We start from the raw sequence: 16,153 nt of genomic DNA on the forward strand, positions 1-16,153 counted from the left end.
GGAATACTTGAGCCTAGGGATTTGAGACCAGCCTGGGCAACATAGTGAGACCCCATTTCTATAAAAAAATTAAAAAATTAACTGGGTGGGGTGACATGTGCCTGTAGTTCCAGCTACTCAGGAGGCTGCAGTGTGAAGTAAAAGGGTCACATGAGCCAGGAGGTCGAGGTTGTGGTGAGCCATGATAGCGCCACTTCACTCCAGCCTGGGTATAACAGAGCAAGACCCTATCTGTCAAAACCAAAACAAAACAAAACCAAAAAACACAAAACCCCAGAAAACAGTCATAGGAAGCCTAACCTTCAAACCATAGGATTCGAAACTGCTAACCATCTTCTGTATTTTTTTCCTTTTTGTTCACTTTTTAGTTTTTCACTGAAATGAAATAATCAGTAGGTAGAGAAAGTGATCTACTTGATGAAGATTCATGCCTCTTTAAAAGCAAGTGTTACATAGAAGGAAAGGTAGAAGATAACTGACCCTGGGAAGGCGGGGAAGACATAACGAAAATGTGGGCTTTCAGTTATTGGTGGTATAGCATTTTTTTAAAGTAATTTTTATCCTTGAGGAGTGAAGATTGATTTGACATAGTATCTAATATTTGTTTATTTACATTCCTTTAGGGAGATGCACTTATTTACATGGAACCAGAGAAACAAGTGATGTCCAGGTCGTCAGATGAATGTGTCGTGGCTCTGTGTGACCAGTGGTTAGTCTCTTTTATAGCAAGAAAATTCCCCTAGTCAGTGTGCTCATCTTTGACTTAAAAAAATAAAAAATCAATTTATTCACTCGCAGGTACTTGGATTATGGAGAAGAGAATTGGAAGAAACAGACATCTCAGTGCTTGAAGAACCTGGAAACGTAAGATGGGAGAAAGTGATGAGGGAGGAAAAAGGAGATGAAAAATGTGGAAACAATAAAGTTGAAATGCAACAAACAAGTGAACCAATAAAGATACACTTTGTCTTTTGCTGTTTTCTAGATTTTGTGAGGAGACCAGGAGGAATTTTGAAGCCACCTTAGATTGGCTACAAGAACATGCTTGCTCAAGAACTTATGGTCTAGGTAAACAAACTTGAAATTTTTCTATTTGGATAACTTTACCAGTTACACAGAAAATATACGTTTTTACCTTTCCTCCCCCCTCTATTCTAGTGTTTTCTGAATTGAAAGCAAGAAGTTCTCTTTGAATGGTCAGGAAAACTAGGATATAGTCCACTATCATCTACTATGTGGTAGAAGTATGACCTCTCTAATCTGTATAGATTTTATGGTGTGTCTTTTTTATAGAGAGACTTCAAGCTTCAACCATTTGTCTTTTTTTTTTCTTCTTTTTTTGAGACAGAGTCTTGCTCTGTCACCTAGGCTGGAGTGCGGTGGCACAATCTTGGCTCACTGCAACCTCTGCCTCCTGGGTTCAAGTGATTCTCCTGCCTCAACCTCCCGAGTAGCTGGGATTACAGGCAACCACCACCATGCCTGGCTAATTTTTTTTGTACTTTTAGTAGAGACAGGGTTTTACCATGTTAGCCGGTTTGGTCTTGAACTCCTGACCTCAGGTGACCCACCCACCTCAGCCCCCCAGAGTGCTGGGATTACAGGCTTGAGCCACCATGCCCGGCCCATTTTGTCTTTTATCTACCATTTTATTTTTATTAATTATTCAAGAATAATTTAAGAGCTTCCTAAATAAGTAGCTTTGTAAATGCTATAGCCCTCTTCTTAAAAATGTGGATTCTATAGATGAAATGTCTCTTAGGTTCCTCATGCATTACTTTTTATTTTTCAGGCACTCGCCTGCCTTGGGATGAGCAGTGGCTGATTGAATCACTTTCTGACTCCACTATTTACATGGCATTTTACACAGTCGCACACCTATTGCAGGGGGGTAACTTGCATGGACAGGCAGAGTCTCCGCTGGGCATTAGGTTGGTAAACAGATAAGGGAAAGGAGCATAATTTGTCAGTAAGGGTTGTGATATTTGATTTACATATTGAAATGTTTTAATAAGATTTATGTAGCAGAATTTTGTCATGATGTTTTTGCTTTTTTACTGTTGAACTGGGAAAAATTAATAGATAGCCCCTTACTGTCATCATCTATTCTTCATTCTTGTGGAAGCTGTTGTCCTTGTTTGTTCCTGTAACTACATTAAGAAAGAGATTCCTAGTCCATGGTTAGATTCAGGTATTGATTCTTCCAAAGAAATTACATATATGTATATATAATAGTTTGTTTTATTTATTTTTGATACAGACCACAACAGATGACCAAGGAAGTTTGGGATTATGTTTTCTTCAAGGAGGCTCCATTTCCTAAGACTCAGATCCCAAAGGAAAAATTAGATCAGTTAAAGCAGGAGTTTGAATTCTGGTATCCTGTTGATCTTCGCGTCTCTGGCAAGGATCTTGTTCCAAATCATCTTTCATATTACCTGTATAATCATGTGGCTATGTGGCCGGAACAAAGGTGAATGATAAAATAGGTGTGGACTAGATTTATTGATTGTCAATAGGGGTGTTTTGTGGCTTCAAATATCTAAGAAATTATCGTGGAGGGGATAGTATAGATTTGCCAGTTATGTTCTTTTTCTTATCTTAAATATGTGCTAAAGCAGAAAGGCCACCTCCTATCTGTTGCATCCAGAAATCCACATATCTACCCCAGCCACCAAAGCATGTCATATCTCAGGTGCATTGCTGGTCTGCTAGTAATTCATTTGACCTGTTAAATGCAAGAATAATTCTAGAACATTAGAATTGGAAGGAACCTTCTCTTTAGAGCGGAGAGCCCCAAGGTTCCAGCATTAGTTTTAGTAACATTCTGACCAGAGTCTGTTTCTTCAGAGGAGTCCTTCTGTCCTTTTCCCTCTTTACCCAGACGTGTCTGCTTTTCCCTCTAGTCCTTCAAGTAGCTGAGGAAACAAACCTCTTAGTCTGTTCAAATTTTATTTCATAAAACCAAAACAATTTCTTATGCCTTCTTGTATTTAGAATAAAATTACGTTTTTTCCCTCAAGAATAAAACGAAGATTTTGAAGTAGAGGAATAAAATAATTTTTTTTTTTGAGACAGAGTCCAGACTGGAGTGCAGTGGCATGATCGTGGCTTACTCTATCCTCTGCCTCCCGGGTTCAAGCAATTCTCCTGTCTCAGCCTCCCGAGTATTTTTTATTTTTTATTTTTTTGAGACAGAGTTTTGCTCTTGTTTCCCAGGCTGGAGTGCAATGGTGTGATCTCAGCTCACTGCAACCTCCGCCTCCCGGGTTCAAGCGATTCTCCTGCCTCAGCCTCCCAAGTAGCTGGGATTACAGGCATGCACCACTATGCCTGGCTAATGTAGTATTTTTAGTAGAGATGGGGTTTCACCATGTTAGCCAGGCTGGTCTTGAACTCCTGACCTCAGGTGATCCACCCACCTTGGCCTCCCAAAATGCTGAGATTACAGGCATGAGCCCCTGTGCCCAGCCCAGAGGAATAAAGTAAATTTAATGTCATTCTTACACGACTTGTCATCCAGCGTTATTACTTACCTTGTTTATTTATTTATTTATTTTTCGACAGAGTCTCACTTTGTCATTCGGGCTGGAGTGCAATGGCACGATCTTGGCTCACTGCAGCCTCGACCTTGCGGACTCAAGTGATCCTCACACTTCAGCCTTCTGAATAGCTGGGACTAGCCACATGTCACCTTGCCTGGATAATTTTGTTTATTTTTTTATAGAGACAAGGTCTCACTTTGTTGCCCAGGCTGGTCTCAAACTCCTGGACTTAAGTGGTCCTCCTGTCTCAGCCACCCAAAGTACTTGGATTACAGGTGTGACTCTATTGTTTACAATGCATTTTTAGGCAAATTGGGTATCTCAGAAGTATTCTTTACCAATAAGTTGAGTCTTCATTCCTTTGCACCAATTTTTTCACATTTGTTAGGTTTTTAAAAATTACAGCTAAGTAATGACATCAAGAGCTTATGCCAGGTACTTTTAAAATCACTTTTAATAACTCTTCTTATGACAGCTTTTCGAGGAAGGTCTTTAATATCCATGTCTATAGGCAGGGAACTGTACTGAGGAATAAAGAGGAACAAATCATAACCCAAAGCTACCCAGCTAATGAATGTTAGTACAAGTATGCAAACCCAAAGAGACTGGCTCCAGAACTCTTGCTCTCAACCCCCCATATGATCTCATTGCTAGAATGAATGAATGACATGTACATAGTTCGAAAATTTAAAGAGTACGTAAAAGCAAAAAGTTAAAAGTGAACTTTTACCCTTGCCTGCACACTACTCTATTTCCCAAAACTCATCATGATACTCTTGGTTTCTTGTGATTTTATATACCAGCATCTGATATCTCTTATTTATTTGTTAGTATATACAAAGGTACCACATTGTTTACACTGTTCTGTCTTATGTTTTCACACACACACACACACATGCACACACACACACACACACACACATATATATATTTTTTTGAGATGGAATCTTGCTTTGTCACCCAGGCTGGAGTGCAGTGGCACAATCTTGGCTCACCGCAACCTCCGCCTCCCAGGTTCAAGCAACTCTCCACCTCAGCCTCCTCAGCAGCTGGGATCACAGGCACCTGCCACCACACCCAGCTTATTTTTGTATTTTTAGTAGAGATGGGGCTTCACCATCCTGGCTAGGCTGGTCTTGAACTCCTGGCCTTGTGATCCTCCCGCCTTGGCCTCCCAAAGTGCTGGGATTACAGGCGTGAGCCACCGTGCCCGGCCTTCACATATATTTAAGATCTTTTTATATCCATACTTGTAGCCCCACCTAAGTAGTTACATCATTGTATACCTGTATCCTAGTTTATGTAGCCAGTCCTTTGCTTTGTTTTCATTTCCCATTACAAAAAGGACTACAGTATATATCCTTGCACTTTTATCTTAGCAAACCTTTATGAGTGTATTAGCTTTTACCTCAAAATTTTAAGCCAGAACTATCATCTTTGTTTCTTTTCTGTCTTTAAACATTTATCTGTGAAGTGACAAATGGCCTACAGCTGTGAGAGCAAATGGACATCTCCTCCTGAATTCTGAGAAGGTAAGGCTTGTTGCATCTTGAAAGTTTAAAATTCTGTGGAAGGCTTTTCAGATTTAGGGTGTTGCACTTTTTTTTAAATGTGTGTAAGAAATAATGTGTCCAGGTGTGGTGCCTCATTTCTGTAGTCCCAGAGCTTTGGGAGGCCAAGGTGGGAGGATCACTTGAGGCCAGGAGTTCAAGACCAGCCTGGACAATATAGTGAGACCCCATCTCTACCAAAAATTTAGTAAATAAATAAGAAATAATATAAATTAATCAGAGTTAAAAACCTTCTAATTAGCATATTTAGGACTAAGCATAAATTAATTTTTATCTTTAAAATTGAGCAAGGGGAGTAGATAGTATTAATTAAAGGGAGAGATAGGGAAAAGTTGCCTATTTGTAACATTTGTATTTAGAGTGGCAAAAGGTGACACAAATTGCGACTGAAGTAAAGAGAGAAAAAGACAGAGACAAGGACAGGAATCATAAAGAGCTTAGCATTGTGACCCAGAAGAGTTTTCTTTTCCTTTTTATTTTCGTGATGGAGTCTCACTCTTTCGCCCAAGCTGGAGTGCAGTGGCACGATCTTGGCTTACTGCAACCTCCACCTCCCAGATTCAAGTGATTCTCTTGCCTCAGCCTCCTGAGTAGCTGGGGTTACAGGCGCATGCCACCATGCTCGGCTAATTTTTGTTTTTTTCCGGAGAGATGGGGTTTTGCCATGTTGGCCAGGCAGGTCTCGAACTCCTGACCTCAAGTGATCCACCCGCCTCGGCTTGCCAAAGTGCTGGGATTACAGGCATGAACCACTGCACCCAGCCATTTTTAAATTTTTATTTTTAAACAAATCCATTTTTATTTATTGACTTTTCATTAGTTTAAATCCTTGAGGGGTATAACGTCACTCAGATTCTGTGTCCAATACCTTTATTTAGCAGGAAGATCATTTAGGAATTTGGCATGAACCATGCTACTGTTCCCGTGGGGCCCAAGTTACCTTTCCCCAGATTACTCTGGTTTTGTTTGGTTTGCTGCCAGGAGTCACTGTCTTGTTCTTTGCTTTGCATACATAAGCACATCTCTTGCCCAAATAGAATTCTATTTCATCTTGAGCATAAACACCTTCATTTTTTTTTTTTTTGTTGAGATAGAGTCTCGCACTGTTGTCCAGGCTGGTATGCAATGACGCGATCTCAGCTGGCTGCAGCCTCCGCCTCCCGGATTTAAGTGATTCTCCTGCCTCAGCCTCCTGAGTAGCTAGGATTACAGTCGCCTGCTACCATGCTCGGCTAATTTTTTTGTATTTTTAGTAGAGACGGGGTTTCACTATGTTGGCCAGGCTGGTCTCAAACTCCTGACCTCGTGATCTGCCTACCTCAGCCTCTCAAAGTCCTGGGATTACAGGTGTGAACCACCACACCCAGCTGACACCTTCAATTTTAAGAAGAGCTGTGTATTCTGGAGACACTGCTCATAGCCAGCAAAAATGGCCCTTGGACCACAGCCTTCCAGCCATATTTCCTTTTAGAAGTCCTGCTCCCAGCAGGCCTCCATAGGATCCAAGATGACAGAAAGAGCTATTTTTCTTAGTAAGTTGAGAAAATGGCTCGGTGCTTTTTGTTTTATGCTGTGACTAGCCACTAAATTAGTAGAATGATAGAATTTTGAAGTCTGTAAGATTTTTAGGTGTCACTTAATGCTCCTTCCCAAGCAGTATAGTAGTCCTCTCTATGCTTCTACTGTTACTTTCCCTACTGTTACTGTTAATAATATTGGTGATTTTTTTTTTTAAACAGACTACATAGGACTTTATCTTATTAATCAATATCCTCAACATGAGGTTATGCAAACTTGACAGACCCCTCACTTGCCCCTATGATACTTCTGTGCAAATTAGAGAAGGGTACCCCTCCTTGACTTAAAAAAAAAAAGGCACAAAATTATTTATTCCTTATTAATAAAAATGGTAACAAATTAGGATTTGTTACAACCAGTGAATTTTGCTATAACCAACAGAATAGCAATGACAGTATGAGTTGTCATAAGTATCTGTGTCATAATGAAAATAGTTGTAGGGTGACTCACACCTATAATCCCAGCAATTTGGGAGGCCAAGGCGGGTGGATCACCTGAGTTCAGGAGTTCGAGACCAGCCTGGCCAACTTGATGAAACTCTATCTCTGCTAAAAATACAAAAAATTAGCCGGGCCTGGTGGCGGGCACCTGTAATCCCAGCTACAGGCTGAGGGAGGAGAATTGCTTGAACCTGAGAGGCAGAGGTTGCAGTGAGTCGAGAACGTGCCATTGCACTTAAGCCTGTGCGACAAGAGTGAAACTCCATCTCAAAAAAGAAAATAGTTGTAGGTTTAAACAAAGGGCGAATGATACAAATTGCATTATGTAACATCAGAGTTAGCCTGTGCCCTAAGGTTGAAAGTTAATAAAAAAAGTTCCTTTAAGATAATCTGTGGCTGGGTGCCGTGGCTCACGCCTGTAATTCCAGCACTTTGGGATGCCAGGACGGGCAGATCACAAGGTCAGGAGTTTGAGACCAGCCTGACCAACATGGTGAAACCCCGTCTCGACTAACAGTACAAAATTTAGTTGGGAATGATGGCGCGTGCCTGTAATCCCAGCTACTCAGGAGGTTGATGTAGGAGAATCCCTTGAACCAGGGAGGTGGAGGTTGCAGTAAGCCAAGATTACACCACTGCACTCCAGCCTGGGTAACAGAGCAAGACTCTATTTCAAAAAAAAAAAGGTAATCTGTATATTAGACAGAAAAACTGCTGTTTAGAAGCACAGGTGATTTTAATAGATTTTGTTAGATCAACAAGGAACTTTTGATTATTGAACTAGTTTCTTCTTTGTAAGTCAGAGAGGAGCAATACATTTATTCTTGTTAGAACTTGACATTTTCTTTGGTCTGTCTGAATGTTGTACTATCCTGATTTTATTAGAACAAGATATGTATTGCCATGTAGTATAATAGAAAACTGGTATAATCATTATTTCCTTTTGATATCAGCATAGTTATACTAATGACATACAGTTTTAAAACAATAAAGATTGCTAGGCTGTGAGTGGTGCTTCTTCAGATGCATTGCCCTAAGGCAGAGCACAACTTGAACAACCAATTATTGTGACCCTAATGATAGGAGGGTTCCTAAAATCATAACTCCAACCTCATGAGCGGATCCATTCCATTTCTGAATGATTCTAGTTGCCGTAAAGCTCTTTCTTAGGTAACCAGCTGGTGTTCCAGAGTTAGAGTGGAATCATTACACATGTCTAACCCAATTACCAGGAGATAGTGTAGGCTGAATCAGTGGACTGAGTGTGAGTCTGGAGGTCCTCTCCTAGCTGTGTCACTGATAGCTGAGTAACCCAAACAAACCACTTTATTGGGTGAGATTCAGTTTTCACCTTGCTAAAATTAGTGTAATATATCTTTTCCTTTCCGTATTTCCAGTTCATTTTTGTTTTTATCTGGTCATGGCCAACCAAGTTAATTTATTTGACTGATTTGGTTTATTTTATTTATATTACTATTATTAATGCTTGATCACTGACTCTCTATTTCAGATGTCAAAATCCACAGGCAACTTCCTCACTTTGACCCAAGCTATTGATAAGTTTTCAGCAGATGGTGAGTAAACATTTTTCTTATTGCTGTTCCATAGGGTCCAGTTCTCCTTAGATTATAGAAGACACGTTAAAATTGGTGTTTTAATTTTAACTTTCTCTTTTGCTTTTAACAAAATTTTAAAATATTAATGTTTCCTTTGTTGGAGAGCAACATAATATTTAATATATAAGAATTGCTGACATGATGTGTTCAGGAACAAATCAAGCTGAAGTTACTTTGAGTCTCCTTTTAATTAACTCAATATCAGTGCTAAGATTCAAGACTTGTTTTGTAGAGATGTTGAGTATGGGCCAGGCGTGGTGGCTCATGCCTGTAATCCCAGGACTTTGGGAGGCTGAGGCGGGTGGATCACCTGAGGTCGGGAGTTCAAGACCAGCCTGGCCAACATGGTGAAACCCTGTCTCAACTAAAAAAAAAAAAAAAAAAAAAAAAAGCTGGGCCTGGTGGCGGGTGCCTGTAATCCAGGCTACTTTGGAAGGCTGAGGCAGGCTGAGGCAGGCGAATCGTTTGAACCTGGGAGGCAGAGGTTGCAGTGGGCTGAGATCACACCGTTGCACTCCAGCTTGGGCAACAAGAGTGAAACTCCGTCTCAAAAAAAAAAAAAAAACAGTTGAGTATGTAGGAAGCTTTTCCAAGATATTTCCTCTGTATTTGGTATTCCATTCTTATTAACTGAGACAGATTTTTGCTTTGTCACCCAAGCTGGAGTACAGTGGCATGATCTTGGCTCACTGCAACCTCCATCTCCGGGGTTCAAGCAATTCTCATGCCCCAGCCTCTCAAACAGCTGGGATTACAGGCATGTGCCTGCACGCTTGGCTAATTTTTGTATTTTTAGTAGAGATGGGGTTTTGCCATGTTGACCAGGCTGGTCTCGAACTCCTGGCCTCAAGTGATCCATCTTCCTTGGCCTTCCAAAGTGCTGAGATTACAGGCATGAGCCACCATGCGTGGCCTGTATTTGGTATTCCTAAAGGTATCTTGAACCTGGGAACATTGATTTTTTTCAGAAAATTGTTTTTTTGTCTGGCCTCAGTCCTATTACATTTTATTATTATTGTGTCAAGAGAAGAAATGCACTATCCTGAAAGAACCATTCATTTCTTATATAATTAGTCATTGGTCTTCATGGTACTTCTTTTTATTGGTCATGGCTAGCTGAGTTTGTGTTCTCAGTATTTTGATTGGACACCAAAGTCAAAGAGAGAACTGTATCCAAATAATATAGTTAGTCTGTTTCTTACAAGTTATATAAGCAATTATAAAACCACTTTATGTATATATTAGGATTGAATAAATAAGTAAACAGATAGATAATGAGAACCTCTGTCTCATGGAGCTCACGATCAGAAAAAGAAGCTATTAAGTAAGTAAAGAGAATATGCTAGAATGAGCCCAATCATGGGGTCAGATTGGATTTGGTGATAAAAGTATGAGCTCATGATTATTATTTTGTGTATAGATATATAGATATAAAAATAAATAGCCAGGCATGGTGGCTCCCACCTGTAATCCCAGCACTTTGGGAGGCTGAGGCGAGCGGATTACCTGAGGTCTGGAGTTTGAGACCGGCCTGACCAAAATGGAGAAGCCCTGTCTCTACTAAAAATACAAAATTAGCTGGGCATGGTGGTGCATGCCTATAATCCTAGCTACTCAGGAGGCTAAGGCAGGAGAATTGCTTGAATCTGGGAGGTGGAGGTTGCACTGAGCCAAGATTGTGCCATTGCATTACAGTCTGGGCAACAAGAGCAAAACTCCATCTCAAACAAACAAACAAAAAACATAGATATGTGTATGTATGGGTTAGTGTACAAATATGAACTGTTAAGTGGAAAAGGCAAAGTGTAGAACCTGAGTGCTTTGATTGGACACCAAAGCTAAAGACAGAAAGAACTACATAATGAGTTCCCTCTTTTTTTTTTTTTTTTTCAACAATATAGTGTTCCATTATAGGATATCCTACAGTTTAACTGATGGACATTTAGGGTTTTTTTTTCAATATTTTAGAATGGAAGATTTTGGTAGTACTGAGAGATGAGAATGGAAAAAGTAAAGTTTTATTAGTGGTAAACTTGTAAGAACCTAGTTTCAAAACTGAGAAAAATTCATATGTGTTTGTACACATAAGGCACCAGTGTGTATTCTCATGCATTAAAATATATTTTGCTCCCTCTAAATGAGGCTGAGATGTTGATAAGAAAACTACAAAGAAATGTATGTCTTTATCTCTCCCCAGTTTATCATTTTCTATCTCTGCCTCATTAAAGATCAGTTTATCTCATTAATTCAGCATGCCTGAGAAGAAACACATATTGGTGCTTAGTGGATGCAAATCAATATGAATGGCTCGAATATTTTAACATCACTGTTAGGGATGCTACTTTTTGGTGATTTTAATTTTTGTTGTTGATCCAGGACAGTCCTTTAAAGCATTTGTTAATTTATATATGGGCTTTGCAAGGTACCCAGCTGCACCCAAAGGATACAATTGATACTCAGTAACCATATTTTTAATTCATTGACTTTTTTTTCTTCTTCCAGGAATGCGTTTGGCTCTGGCTGATGCTGGTGACACTGTAGAAGATGCCAACTTTGTGGAAGCCATGGCAGATGCAGGTATTCTCCGTCTGTACACCTGGGTAGAATGGGTGAAAGAAATGGTTGCCAACTGGGACAGCCTAAGAAGTGGTCCTGCCAACACTTTCAATGATAGAGTTTTTGCCAGGTAATCTCTAGATCCCAATCATTTTGTGTTTTAGAGTTACTTAGTCCTGGTGCATTTTTAAGTTTTCTTTTTCTTTTCTTTTTTTAATAAAATAAACTAATGATAATAATAGCTAGTATTCATTGAAGGCTTACTTGTGCCAGGTACTATGCTAAGTATTTTGTGTCCATTATCTGACTTTAGCCTCAAAGCAACCTTATATAATACAGATGATACTAGCTCTATTTTATAAATAAAGAAACTGAAGCTTAGAACAATTGTTTACTTAAATGCCTTAAAGCCAGTAGTTGCAAACTTGGGATATGAACTTGCTTCTGTCTGTCTTGAAAGTCTGTTGTCATAACCATTTTACCATGTTGTCTTGTTTTAGAGTAGGGCAAAATGGTTAAAGGAAAAGTAGATTAAAAGAAAGGGATAAATATCTTTGGAGTCATCCTACGCACTGGTATTACAAAGATGAATAAGACATGATCCTTCCTTATTGTCTCGCAAGAGAGACAAGCACACAGTTTTTAAGTACAATAATAGAGATAAGGAGAATTCAGAGATACCATGTGACTTCTGGGTTTCTTTCTTTTTTTTTTTTTTCCGAGACAGAGTCTTGCAGTGTCACCCAGGCTGGAGTGCAGTGGCACAATCTTGGCTCACTGCAACTTCTACTTCCCAGTTTCAAGCTATTCTTCTGCCCCAGCTTCCCGGCTAGCTGGGATTACAGGCGCCTGCCACCAAGTCTGGCTAATTTTTTTGCATTTTTAGTAGAGACAGGGTTTCACTATGTTGGCCAGGCTGGTCTCGAGCTCCTGACCTTGTGATCCACCCGCCTCGGTCTCCCAAAATGCTGGGATTACAGGCGTGAGCACCACGCCCGGCCAAATTCTGGGTTTCTTGAAAAATAAACAATGTTTTCAGGCAGAGGAGAAAGTGTGGATAAGCCGTGGAAAGGGTCTGATATTTATTTGAAGTGCATTATCTAGTGGGCAGAGGTAGGAGATGAAACAGGTTGGGGCTAGATTAGGCCAAATTAAGAAGGACCTGGATTGGGATGAGAAAATTTTTTTCTAATATCCAGTATTAGTTATTGTAAATGCAATAATTAAAACCTGGCTGTGGCCAGGCACTGTGGCTCATGCGTGTAAACCAGGCACTTTGAAAGGCTGAGGTGGGAGGATTACTTGAGCCAGGAGTTTGAGACCAGTCTGGGCAACAAAGTGAGATTCCCATCTCTACAAAAATAAAAATAAAAAATAAAAAATTAGCTGGGTGAGGTGGCTTGCGCCTATAGTCCTAGTACTTCAGAGGCTGAGGTGAGAAGATCCTCTGAACCTAGGAGTTCGAGGCTACAGTGAGCTGTGATCATACCACTGCATTCTAGCCTAGGTGACAGAGACAGGACTTGTTTCAAAAAAAAAAACAAAATAAAACAAAAAAAAACCTAAAACTTGGCTACAACATTAGTTAAGCTATTTTCATATTACATTTTGGGCTTTATAAGAATAAAGTGTCCATCAAGAAATTTCTAAACCAGCATCACTTATTATGTCATAAACAGGAGCCCTAAGCAGTGTCAGATGACAGTACTTAAGGATGGATAGACAATAGAGAGACTGCAGTAGTTTGTTTTAAGGAACACAAAAGTGGTGTTGTGTTGAGCAGTTTTAAATGTTTCGGGCATTGTTCTCATTTTACTGCTTAAATAAGCAGTATTTTAAATTTGTATATGCAGCAGTTTTTTATAGCTATGTATAAGTGCCTTTAAACTCCATAACCTTTTTTTTCCCCCCTATTCAATAGTGAATTGAATGCAGGAATTATAAAAACAGATCAAAACTATGAAAAGATGATGTTTAAAGAAGCTTTGAAAACAGGGTTTTTTGAGTTTCAGGTAGGCTGTTGATTCTTTTGGTAGCTATAAAACATGTCAATGCGAACATTATGTATTTTCCCCCTTTTTCCTTCCTGCTATAGCACAATTACTCGCCTAAGTGTAGACTGAAAATCCTGCCAGAAAAATTTTAAAGTCTTCAATAAATTGTGATTTTAAGTTATTTTCTTTGATATTTTTCTATTGTGTCCATTTAATTTAAATAATTCTGCTCCTAGTTAAGCTATGAGCATTCATATAAAGGAGATTAAATCTAAAATTCAGCTATACTTTCCAGGAAAACGTTTCAAAATTGATAAAAACGAAGGCAAAATTGTAATTAATTGCCATTAGTTTGAGAGCAGGTGTTTTCTGAGGTTTTCCACAAGGTGTCAGTATTTCCTCAAGTTTGGCATTTAAAGTGCTTAAAGTAAAAATGCAGCTTTACGCAATGAGCTATGTAAAATATCACATTGAGATTTATGTAACTTGGTTTTCAGAGATGTGGTTAAATAAGGATAAATGACTGAGCATAGCAATGTGTTGTATTTATAGTCTTTTTTCGTATTTAATATCCTATATGCTGCTAAGAGCAGTCACCCTTAATATACAGTTAAAGTTGTTCAACTTCCATGTCTCAGTTACAAACTGTCTGTAAAAAAATTCTTTTTTTTGAGAATTATTAGTATAAAACTACCATGTGCTTTGGACAAAGATAAATACTTGCAGATTCTTAAAGTAAAATCTTTACAGTAATTTGTTACGGATTTTTAAAAGACTAGAAACTTAAAAATGTATTAAAACCAAGATACTGAAATTTTTTCCTTTATTTCTATTTTAAAGAAGGTGAGGGAAATGCTAAATAATTTCAAATTTTATAGGCCACAAAAGATAAGTACCGTGAATTGGCTGTGGAAGGGATGCACAGAGAACTTGTGTTCCGGTTTATTGAAGTTCAGACACTTCTCCTTGCTCCATTCTGTCCACATTTGTGTGAGCACATCTGGACACTCCTGGGAAAGGTATCTTTAATAAGCATTTAAAATGTTTCGAGTGGTTTTGATTTTGGCTTCATTAAATAAGTGTTGTGCTAATATTGTTACTTAAGAGAGAAAGTCTGAAAGTGAGTAATTCAAGAGTAATACTGGATTTAGCATCATAATTATGACAGGTTAAACCAGAGCTATCTCCTATTCAGATGGAAATATGTGCCCTTATTTATTATATACACAGTGTATACATATTTTTAAAAGGTGAAAATATTGAGAAAGATATAAACAATTGTTATGAGCTCCTTATAAGCAAAGATATAGGTGTGTATTTGCATAAGTATTCTTATTTTATATAAAACTTCTGGCATACATAGGACTTAATATTCAGGGATATTAGCATTCTTACTATGAATATAAATTCAGTTATTTCTCCTAGGCTTGCAGATAAATAGTTTGGCTGGTTTAATAACTCCTTTCCAACCATATTAGCTAGGCTCTTTTGTATTTTTTTTTTTTTTTTTTTTTGAGATGGAGTCTTGCTCTGTCACCCAGGCTGGAGTGCAGTGGCCGGATCTCAGCTCACTGCAAGCTCTGCCTCCCGGGTTTACGCCATTCTCCTGCCTCATCCTCCCTAGTAGCTGGGACTACAGGCGCCTGCCACCTTGCCCGGCTAGTTTTTTGTATTTTTTAATAGAGACGGGGTTTCACTGTTTTAGCCAGGATGGTCTCGATCTCCTGACCTCGTGATCCCCCCATCTCGGCCTCCCACAGTGCTGGGATTACAGGCTTGAGCCACCGCGCCCAGCCTCTTTTGTATTTTTAAATGCACGAACAATACAGAAATGTGCTCATGATCTATATACCAAATAGCCATATTTGAATACTGGATGTATTAACAGGATAAAAACTGAGTGTATGCGTAATTTATATAATAATGATTAAATTTAGGCAAATTAGCATTACATAATTTTCTTTGAAAGTGAGCATATGTGTGTGGGTATTAATATGCTTGTACAAATGGATGCTAATTAAGAATGTAGAGTCAGACTTCACAGCTTGAATTCTAGGGAACATTAGATCAGGGGCTGTGGAAGTGTGTTATGTGTAGTCAAGTTTGAACTCCGAGCACACAATTACAGATGGTATCCTTGGTATGAAACTGTAATCAAGAGCCATAAAATAGTTACATTGTCTAACCTCACTGAACTTTTTTTGTTTTTCTTTTTTTAAAAGCCTGACTCAATTATGAATGCTTCATGGCCTGTGGCAGGTCCTGTGGATGAAGTTTTAATACACTCCTCACAGTATCTCATGGAAGTAACACATGACCTTAGACTACGACTCAAGAACTATATGATGCCAGCTAAAGGGAAGGTAAAGTCTTTTTTTTTTAAAGATTATTACTTAAAAGTTATTGATCAGATAACATTTAACAGTAATGGAAGTTAAAAAGATTTTCATTAATGGTGAAGACCATGGTGGTGTATATTGGGGGAGGGTTCTTCTCATTTTTGGTTTATGTAAAAGCTATTGAATGTTTTTCCTTTCTTTTACCGGGTAGAAGACTGACAAACAACCCCTGCAGAAGCCCTCACATTGCACCATCTATGTGGCAAAGAACTATCCACCTTGGCAACATACCACCCTGTCTGTTCTACGTAAACACTTTGAGGTGATGCTCTCAGTAGACTTTCCCCCCGATGGTGGTGTATGCTCCCTATGTTGTTTTTGTTTTTAGGATGTTGGTAATGTCTGGGAGAAGAAAGATAGGCAGCTTTGTGTCATTCTCTCTAGGCAGAGAGCATCCTTTTGTTATTCTTGGTGACTCTTAAATGGATGCTGAGGAAAAAGCTGCTGTTTTTCT

At 39.0% G+C, this 16,153-nt stretch overlaps 1 protein-coding gene across 6 annotated transcripts in view; it reads left to right on the forward strand.

The window, feature by feature from the left end:
• The window catches only part of LARS1 (leucyl-tRNA synthetase 1), a 70,632-nt gene that overhangs the window by 38,068 nt on the left and 16,411 nt on the right, over positions 1-16,153 (forward strand). For all 6 annotated transcript variants that reach the window (XM_033180768.1, XM_033180767.1, XM_033180766.1 and 3 more), the window contains 12 exons: positions 624-709; positions 799-864; positions 986-1,068; positions 1,793-1,931; positions 2,261-2,473; positions 5,020-5,077; positions 8,645-8,708; positions 11,253-11,436; positions 13,228-13,318; positions 14,179-14,319; positions 15,523-15,663; positions 15,851-15,961. In XM_033180768.1, coding sequence (XP_033036659.1) covers positions 624-709; positions 799-864; positions 986-1,068; positions 1,793-1,931; positions 2,261-2,473; positions 5,020-5,077; positions 8,645-8,708; positions 11,253-11,436; positions 13,228-13,318; positions 14,179-14,319; positions 15,523-15,663; positions 15,851-15,961 — 1,377 coding nt within the window. The remainder of the gene's footprint in view (positions 1-623; positions 710-798; positions 865-985; positions 1,069-1,792; positions 1,932-2,260; positions 2,474-5,019; positions 5,078-8,644; positions 8,709-11,252; positions 11,437-13,227; positions 13,319-14,178; positions 14,320-15,522; positions 15,664-15,850; positions 15,962-16,153) is intronic.

Source organism: Trachypithecus francoisi, unplaced genomic scaffold (assembly GCF_009764315.1).
Source record: "Trachypithecus francoisi isolate TF-2019V2 unplaced genomic scaffold, Tfra_2.0 Lachesis_group2, whole genome shotgun sequence".
Lineage (NCBI taxonomy): Eukaryota > Metazoa > Chordata > Mammalia > Primates > Cercopithecidae > Trachypithecus > Trachypithecus francoisi.